The following is a 10,134-nucleotide window of genomic DNA, read 5'->3' as shown; positions in this document are numbered from 1 at the left end:
TGAATGCAACTTTTTTGCTGTTCCCCTCCCATTTTCACAGTTTCTCCCTATTTTGTGGTATAGTTTGCTTGGTCACACTTGCTACATAATTATTTATTTACTGTTATAAATTAGTAATGAAGGTATTAATATTTTTTATATGCCAGATGGAGTGATAAAAGTTTCAGGTATATAATGTTGATTTGTGTGTGTGTGTATATGTGGATTTTTCATTGTATGATATGCTAAGCAAAAAAAGGAGAAAGGAAAGCTAAGTGGGGAAATAGAAATAGCTTTCTTTTTGAGGATAATCTATTTTTCATTAGGTAATTGTTTCCTTCTTTTTTTAATTTTAGACAAATGAAAATGAGACCTGGAGAGGTCCTTATAGACTGCTTAGAGTCTGTTGAAGATACCAAAGGAAACAATGGAGACAGAGGTAACTGCATACTCAGGGGAATTGTAAACTTTCTAATATTTAGCCTGTATAGGTTCATGAAAGCCCTGTCTGGTTTCCATTGAACTCGATATCAGTTCTCTGTTGCAGAAAATAGATCCTGCCCATTTCACAGATCTGTCTCCCCTTGGAGTATTTTCAAATAGGATCTCTTGTTCACGGTTACAGGAAGGTGATAATCTTGTCTCAGAATTTGCTTAGAATTGAAAGCCTTATAAGAATAATCCATTTATAAATATTGTGGTGATCTTCTGCCGTAATCCTGTTTAATGCTTAGTTTTTCTTAACCTGGTTTAAACTGAATCAGTAAGGAATGTATATATAGTGTGCAAGGGCATGAAGCTGTCAGCATGCTGAGATGACCCTTCCTGAGGCTGGATGTGTTGCTGTACTGGGTACAGAATCGAAGCAATTTGCATGTGACATAAAGGGGTGAGGTTATTCATGAAGACAGCTGCGATAGTTAACTCACTGCCTTCCCCTTCTCCCTAGAGCAGTTCTGCACTGATTGTGTCTCTGCATTTTTACCATAGGCAGGGGCATGTGAAATGAGTAACTGTTCGGTTTTGAGGAATGCTAGTATATATTAGGGGTTGTTTCATTTGTTCCTTGCTGGATTTTCTCTCCTAGCATTCAAAAAAAAAAAGTGTTTAGTGATTTTTTTTCTGCTGGGGTGTCCTGTACTTTTCTTCTTTTTCCTATCCAGGGGAAGGAATATTCTGGTGTTTCAAAACTAGAAGTAAATAGGTACCACAAAATGGAACATTTAATTTAATGGAAGTTAAGCAGATTAAAAATATCTGCACTCTTTATTTCCAGGTAGACTACTTGTGACAAATTTGCGGATTATTTGGCGCTCATTGTCATTGCCCAGAGTCAATCTCTGTAAGTATCATCTCCTGTTAAACAACTGCAAATTTTGTGTTTCCTTTGTGGTGGCTTGCTATTCTTTCACAGTAGTATTGATTATAGTGCAGAATAATAAAGTATAGTTCTGTTTATCTGTAAAGTCTTAAATAAACTGTTACTAATGAATCTATTTGTAATATAGGAACTGTTGTAATAATTCAAAGCAAAATATTAATATTAAATGTTAATTTCTCAGAACAGCAGTTGAATAGTACTTCAGACATATTTTTCATTTGGCCTATGTGGGATTCATTTGTTTTTTTTAGAAAGAAACAAAAGTTTGAGTTTCTTCACACCTTGCTTTACTTGTACCTCTTGTTGCCATCTGTTCATTCACATTCTGTATTGTCCTACAGTTTTTATTCCCCACAAGTATCTGCCTTTCCAAATTTACTATCGTAAGTGCTGTATAAGCTTCTAATTTTAACTGTATGAGTAGCTAGCAGGTCTACTTATATTTAATTTAATCTGCTGAAACAGGGGCAGGATGCACTTATTTTGTACCCAAATTATTTCCAGGGCTCAGTTCCCAATAGCCAATCAAGACTGAAAATCTGTGTTCTGTTCATAATGTATATAAACTTATGTCCTCTGTCTGCTTCCTTTTCTGCATTTGCTATTTCATACATGCAATCATATACAAGTATGCGCGCACACACTGCTACTTTAATGTGTATTAATAAAAACAAAAAAAAATTGTTTGCTTGTGTATTTAAGTTTTAAAATAGACTTTTTTAGAGGAGATCACAAAAATTACAGAGTAGTTTAGCCCTATGGAAGCTCAAGGAAGTCTAACCAATGGCTTTTAAAGTTTAAAATACTCACTAGCTTTCAAGATAGTGTATTATTTCTTACATTAGCGGAATATATAGACAAAAAAATATTATTTTGTTGGATGCCATTTTTGACCATTGCTATTTCTTTTAGTTTTAGAAAATTTCTCGTAAGGAACCTAGGAAATAGTCTTTTTCTGGTATTTTCATAAGTATTAATTCTGTAAAGACTGAATATTCTTCTCTGCACAACTGCTGTCACATCTGAGCTTTTGGGGAAGCAGAATCTTCCTAAAGCAAATTCTGGTTCTCCTTTTATTTTTTTTTATTTTTTTTTTTTTAATCTGGCTGTGCTACTATTGGTATCAGTAGCAGGATTGTCATTGACATTCAGATTTAGCCCAGCATCATTTTATTCCATCCCGTTTCTTTTAGGAAGAACGGCTGGGATTGTTTCTGTTTTTATTATGTGTCAGAGCACTACTGTAGAAGAGGCAAAGTGAAATTTACAACTTTTTTCATCATCTTCTTTTTGTTTCTTCTCCATTTATACTTTCCATTTTGCTGCTTTTTTTTCTTTGTCATTTCCTTAGCTCTTCTTCTACACAGTATTATATCAATGTAGAAAGTTTTATTTGTAAGGGTAAAATTTACGAGAGACATCATAATGAAACAGACCTTCTTGAGGCAACAGTCAAACGCTGAAACAAGGGAAATCCTGATTAGATAGTAGGAGGAAAATGTTCACAGTGATGGCAGTCAAACAGTGGAACAGGCTCCCAGAGTGGCTGTGGACTCTCCTTCTTTGGAAAAATTCAAAACTCGATTGGATAGCCAGATAGAGTTGGTCCTGCTTTGAGGAGTGTTGGACCAGACAACCTCCCAAGGTCCTTTCCAGCTTAAATTAGTCTTTGATTTTGTGATGAGGGCCCAGACCATTACCCACAATGTGTATTTCTCACAAACGGCATCCAAAGCTGTGCTACAAAATTCACTATTATACTCTGTAATTTTGGCTGTTATTTTTTCTGGTTCTCAAAACTGTTCTTTTTTTCTCCCCTAAATTAGCTGTTGGTTACAACTGCATTATAAATATAACTACAAGAACTGCCAACTCAGTAAGTTTCAAGAAATACTTTTAAAAATAACAAAAGAAGCTGTAATTCATTGTTTGTACTTATTGCACTATATCAACAATAATGTGAAAGTTTACTTGCAAGAACAGTAATAGAATAGTAATGGAAGTTTAGTTTTAAAAGTTGAGAGAGTTTTACATTTCTGTAGGAGCGTGTTTTTAGTCAGTTTCCTAAGGCAGTAAAACTCATGTAATCACACTGGTGATTCTTCTCCCCTCTAGGTAAGCCAAGCATTTGTTGGCTCATTGTGTCTAAATTTCACAAAGGTCTAGAGAGGCACTAATTTTGTGGAAGAAAGCTCTCGAATAGATAGCCTGAACTGCATGCAACTGTGAAGCCATTTGTTTGGCTTGCAGCAAAGAACTAGCAGAGAGATTATGTAGGTTCCCCGGGCAGCCACTGTTTCAGTCATGATATTGAAAATGTAGAGCAGGCAGGCTTCATTATTTCTACTGTTGATGGAACTGCTAGTTTCTCCAAAAAAGATGAGTTCAGTTGAAGACAGCAGCAGATCAGTGATAGAATCAGGATTACACCTTCAGATACACTATTTAGAGCTAAAATTTAGAAAATATGTCAAGATTATTTATTGCCTTTACAGTCAAGCTACTATATTGTCAAAATGTTAAATTTCATTTTTTCATTCCAGAAATTACGAGGACAGACAGAAGCTCTGTATATATTGACTAAATGTAACAATACACGATTTGAGTTCATATTTACTAATGTTGTCCCCGGGAGTCCCAGACTCTTCACTTCAGTTATTGCTGTACACAGGTAGTATACTTAAAATAGTGTTTGTTCATTTACAAAATTCAGTGAATCAAATATGTGGGATTACTACTGCTGATGGACCAAGTATATAATTGCCCATATTTAACATTCAGAAAACTTTCCCAAAAGAGGAGAACACAATCTTTGGAAGGAAGGGAGAGAATGATCACAAATTCTAGTAGATAACTGTGTATAATGAAAATTGATGTGTATTAATACCAGTCACTCATCTCAGTTTATATACCCTGTGTGTATAAACTATCTGAACAAATGAAAGTACAAAAGAGCTAATTTCTGTGTGCATTTTCTAGCTATAATTTCTGTCTATAATGATTTCCCATAATTTTGGACCATATAATGGAAATGAAGACTTAAATCCTGGTCAGAACTCTTAATTGACTGCAAAACAGTGGATGTTTCTCACCTAAAGATAAGTCATCTGAATGCATGTGTGCATAATACATTAGCATAGGTTTCTATTTAAGAGCTATGGAATACTGACATACGTATATTGGATGTTTGTGACTTAACCGGCACTGAAAAACAAAGTATTCTTGATGTCCATGCTAGATATAATATGGGACACAGAAAACTTATGCTTTGCAACAGAGGCTAGGAGGTGACTATCTTAAGGAAAAGCAAGAAATAGTATACACATGAACAGTTCAGGAGATCAAAACAGGTGTCAGAAAAACCCTTTTAAGTTTAAAGATAACTTCATTAAGGAAAGCTGAAATATAATGGTTTACGTTGATGAAGTTTTAATAGTACTCTTATTTTTGTGCAACACGGTGATAAGAAATTACACAACATTTCGTATTAGTGCTAAAACAAACAGTAAAGATAATAGAAAACACTGAAATGGTAATGTGTGTTTTTTATTTTTTGCAGAGCTTATGAAACTTCTAAAATGTATCGTGATCTGAAGCTGAGAAGTGCATTGATTCAAAACAAGCAGCTGAGATTGTTGCCACAAGAACAAATATATGATAAAATCAATGGAGTTTGGAATTTATCAAGTGACCAGGTATAGTGAAAAATGAGACTATGTTGACTGCAGCAAAGTTAAAATCTTTTGGCTTTCGTCTAGCAATTGTACTACTATAGTTTTGTAACCTCAGAGGGATTACCCTTAATTCAGTTCATCAGCTGATGCATGGGGAGAAACTGATCCCGTATATTTGCTACTCAGTACAACAAAGTCTCTTTTTGGCAACCAGAAGTCTGCATGACTCGGCTAATATGCAAGGAACTAGACAAACAGTTCCTGTTAAAAAGATATATTTATGAGTCTAAAGCTCCGTATCATCCTGAAAGACAATCATGTTGTTTACTAAGTGCTCTGCTGAATATTTGTGTATTTACGTGCAGCTGTGACTACAGTGTAAGCTATATTGTCTTTTGATTACTGGAAATTGGAAATACTGGAATAGGAATCTGTGTCTTAAAACATGGAAAAATTTTAAGGAAAGATTTTAAGGAAAAAATAGAAAACATTTCTATTATTTTACAGAGCATTAGTTGCAAGTATTTCCCAGAGCCATAAAACAAAATGGGAGCTGTTATTTCTGCCTGTACAATTTTAGTCCAGAATGGAAATAGGATCCATCCTGACAAGCTAAAAAGTTCTTTCCTCTACATTCCCTTGGCACACATCTCCACAATTGCCTAAGTTTAACCCACATGCCATTATACTTACGCTATATGCCAATTCCAGGTCTGTACAGTTAAGAACACTCTCAGATGCTTCATGTACTCCCATGAGGCCTGCTGTGCTGTGATTTGATCCCGCTTTGCTGCAGTAATTGGTACTCCCAGCTATGTTCACCACTTGGGTGCTGTATCCTTTAAAGATTGGATCTTGCTTCCTTGCAATCAGTAGAAGCATTTGGACTGGATTTGGTGGGAAAGAATCAGACTCTTATTGCATTGAATATGAATCTGTATCCTACTTGTGTTTAAATGGATAGCAGTAATCATTGTGCGTGGAAAAAAGGCTCTGTACTTCAAAGCACTTCTAACATACCTTTTCTTTAATAGGGAAATTTGGGAACATTTTTTATTACTAATGTGAGAATAGTTTGGCATGCAAGTATGAATGACAGCTTTAATGTCAGCATACCATATCTACAAATTGTAAGTATCTTAAAACAACCATTTTTTAAAATGAAATGGCATAGGTTTAAGTCTTCAGTTAAAACTCCCGGCTCACCAAAATTAGTATTTCATGCCCCACAGTAAGGGATGAATTTAGTCTTACCAGCGTAGATTTTTTTTCTGTCCAGATTAATTGGGGGTTTTCATGAGCAGGTACAGATGCTGAAAATGGCTGGTATTTCCAGTGTTCAAACTAACATTTGCTATGATGCTTCATGCCACCTACATACACTGGGATTAGTGATCTGTGAACCTGATGTTCAGAAATGAACTGTTACCGCTGTTATCACTTCTGATAAAAACACTTTTCCCTGAGGTTCAGGGGTTCAGATTTGTAATGGTAAATGGGAGGGAGTGCTGGTAGCTGAGCTTCCAGAACCAGTAATTGTAATTAGTACAATGTAAAAAAAACAACAACAACAAAAAACAAAACCAAAAAACCCCACCAAAACTAAAAATTAGATAAAGCGAATTTTTATCAGGTAATTCCAAAATTTTTAACAAACATTTTTTACCTCTTTACCATTAGCGTTCAATAAAAATAAGAGACTCGAAGTTTGGCTTGGCACTTGTGATAGAGAGTTCTCAGCAGGTAAGAAGCTGTAATAGTGTTTTTTCATCGGTTACATTTTTATATATAATGGTTCTCTAATTTTGAAATGTTACAGGGCTACTTTTAAGGTGCTTAGAGCATTCCTTCCGTGTGGCCTTTTGAACACAACTTTAAAAAAGTCCTCTTTGCACTGCTTAAAATGTCTGCATGTTAAGGTCAATATCACTATTGTGAGTTATGGTTTCTGTAAGCGAAGCAACAATAGGCCAGCATGGCTAGTTAAAGTAAAATAACTGTTGAAAACAGTGTCTTCTGACAGATTATCTTTGAGATCTAATTACTTCTATACTTAATTAAGACGACTGTTTTTAATCATTTTCACTTGTCTACCTGCTTTGCTGTAAGAGACAAAATTATTTTTCTTCAATTTGACCTTAATCAGAAAAGCTTTTAATGGTGATTTTTTGTCTTTTAAAAGTTCAACTAACTTTATTTACTGTATCTGAAAGCTTCTTTAGTAACAACATCAAGCTCTGACAGACTAAGCATTTGCTGAGTAGCTAGGAATAAATCATTAGTATCACTTCTGAATTTCTCCCACCCTTGTTTGCTTTTGTTCTTCTGTGAAAGAAGTTTGTTCCCCATTTATATAATGGGCTAACAGTTAAAAACATATTTACCTCATAGAGAAACATTGTCATTGTTTTTATTGCACCCATGGTTTAAGCAGCAGAATGAAAATAAGCTAATACCAAAATACAGATGTTTTATCAGCAAAATGAAATTTGTCAAGGGGAAAAAGTTGTTTAAATAAGCAACACTAATAAATATATGTCTTCTTTTTTCTCTGTTATATAGAGTGGAGGATATGTGCTTGGTTTTAAAGTAGACCCTGTGGAGAAACTACAGGAGGCAGTGAAAGAAATTAATTCACTTCACAGAGTTTATTCAGCTAACCCTATATTTGGCGTGGATTATGAAATGGAAGAAAAGGTACTCCACTCATTTATTTTAAATTAGATACAACATTGTGTTAACAGCAGTAATAAAAATGTATTAAACATATTAGATATGTGGATTTACTTACTTCAGCATTTTAATTTGCAGCCTCAACCTCTTGAAGACCTAACAGTGGAGCAGGTTCAAGATGATGTGGAAATAGAATCCGATGAACATACAGATGCTTTTGTGGTAAGCTGCTCCACAGGAAACTGAAAAATAGAATAATTCTTGTTTGGTTATTCAAATGTAAGCAATGTACAGCTGTAATCCTCTCTTAAAGATAAACTATAACTGAACTTTCTATATTTTAAAAACATGCCTACACGCCTTTTATTCAAAATCCTGATTACTACAGGAATTTATTCTGTGTATGGATTTTTAACTTAAGAACAAACTATTAATCGAAATAAATAGTAGTAGATATTTAAAGTAATAGTTGTATGTAGTTTCTCAACACACTAAGATCAGGAATAGCTTGAAAACTAGCAGTACAATGTAATCAAGTACATTATACTTAAACAAGTCTTGCTCCTCTTGGAGCAGATTAATAGATGGTGATATCTGTACACTCAACATTCCTCTAAGATTCAAACTTGAAAGATTTTTAGAAAGGCAGTCATAATTTTGAGTCGCCCCTGACAGCCTTTGCACTCCTGACAATACCAGTTTAGAAAACTGTATTGGTATCTGTCTCCCAGTATTTCAGGAAAATTGACTTTTAAATGCATTAGGTTGCTTGATGACCTTCTTTCTAGGAATTTCCAAATTTACTGTGTAACCCAACAACACCTGACTGCATGACTGACTGCACAGGTGGACTGCACGTGTTTCCAAGTGCTAGCCTTGACATATTGACAATTGACATGTTTTCTTAATTAATCTCTGAGATTTGGTAAAGTAGCAGTGCTAGCACCAATCTTATTTCCACCTTCTTTTCTTTTGCTATCATTTACTGGTGTAGATAAGCTCTTATCTCTTCCTTTCCCTCCTTTTTCCTCGCTTTTTGCCTTTTTTTCTTTTCATTTTTGCGCATTTTTATTCAGTCTTCAACATAGTTGAAAACCTACCTTTTCCTTAAAGGTAGATTCTGTTTGCTGTATTGGTGCCTTTGTCACCTGGTTCAATAACTGTGCTTTGCATATTCTATAACAAAAATTGGAAGCTGTAAATGATTAGAAGGTGGTTGCAATAGGAGACATAGATCATCCAGGTCCCAAGGGGTGGTTCCACACCAGTATTCCATGACACTTCATGACTGAGATGCTGTTCCGTAGTCCTGTATAGCTTGAGATCCAGCTGAGCAGGAAAACGCTTTCTTTGCTGCCCCTTCCCAGTCCATAGGGGCAGCTGAAGCAAGATCAGGCTCTTTTTGGTAAATACAGAGATCTAGAGCCTGCTGGTCCAGAGATTTCTGGAGCTGTGGGTATTTTCATCTGATTACCTGAAGAGTTTGAGCCTGAATTTCCAAACAAACAGAATGGAAAGGATCGTATCTCTTTCCCAGATCTCCGTCTGAGAGTAGAAAAATTTAGTTAATTGTTCGGTTACACTGTGTTAATTTCTTAGATTGAGTGTGATGTTAACTGAATTTTGATATTACTTATACATTTTAAGGTAGTTTTTGAAATTGAATAATAAATACTACTGCTCATGAGGCAGTAAATGCTAGGATGCTGTCAGTTTGCCTTCATATTAACATTTTATTCCCTATAAAGTATTTGTCAGCATAACAAATGTAATATGAAAATGTTACCATTTAAAAATCTTTGTTTAATATGATGGAAAATTCGAAGATTGGTATTTAATGAAAAATAACATAATCACCAACTCTTGTTAAATCCCTTTTGTAAATTATTCAACAAAGAAAAAACTCTGATCTTATTTACAAAATGAAAATAAAATTCATGCAGACTGGTTTGTGGAAGAAAACTTAACAAATAAAGTTTTGACTCCAAGGAATTATTAGCAGATTTGGTTTTAGATTTTTTTATTCAAGATTGTAAGTTCTTTTTTCGTTTTTTTTTTTTTTTTTGCAGGCTTACTTTGCAGATGAAAACAAGGTAAGAACATCTTTTTTCATACTATCAAATTAATGTGTTTAAAATGGGATAATAAAATTAAAAAGTACCTTCTGCTTTATTTTATTTTCTCTCATATCTCTGTATTCAAAAAAGCAACATGATGGGGAGCCTGTTTTTTCAGAAGAACTGGGACTTGCAATAGAGAAGCTAAAGGACGGATTCACTCTCCAGGGACTCTGGGAAGTAATGACCTGATTTAGATCGGCACGCATTTGTTTCCTGGGCAAGAAAAGACTTCCAGTTCTTACTGGGCTCGTGAGACCTGTAGAAGTTAATTTAGAAATACCAGAGTAGCGGACAAAGAACATGGCAA

At 34.8% G+C, this 10,134-nt stretch overlaps 1 protein-coding gene across 1 annotated transcript; it reads left to right on the top strand.

The window, feature by feature from the left end:
- The first annotated feature begins 341 nt into the window (after nucleotides 1-341).
- BBS5 (Bardet-Biedl syndrome 5) lies at nucleotides 342-10,134 on the top strand. The gene is made up of 11 exons (XM_009894576.1): nucleotides 342-418; nucleotides 1,256-1,321; nucleotides 3,187-3,236; nucleotides 3,904-4,031; nucleotides 4,920-5,055; nucleotides 6,069-6,164; nucleotides 6,715-6,777; nucleotides 7,597-7,731; nucleotides 7,846-7,929; nucleotides 9,777-9,800; nucleotides 9,915-10,134. Exons 1-11 carry the CDS (start codon nucleotides 346-348, stop codon nucleotides 10,014-10,016), a joined length of 957 nt encoding a protein of 318 aa, XP_009892878.1. The 5' UTR covers nucleotides 342-345; the 3' UTR covers nucleotides 10,017-10,134.

This window comes from Charadrius vociferus, unplaced genomic scaffold, assembly GCF_000708025.1.
Source record: "Charadrius vociferus isolate BGI_N301 unplaced genomic scaffold, ASM70802v2 scaffold161, whole genome shotgun sequence".
Classification (NCBI taxonomy): Eukaryota; Metazoa; Chordata; class Aves; order Charadriiformes; family Charadriidae; genus Charadrius; species Charadrius vociferus.
The sequence above is the reverse complement of the archived record's forward strand: the minus strand, read 5'-3'. Positions and strand labels throughout refer to the sequence as shown.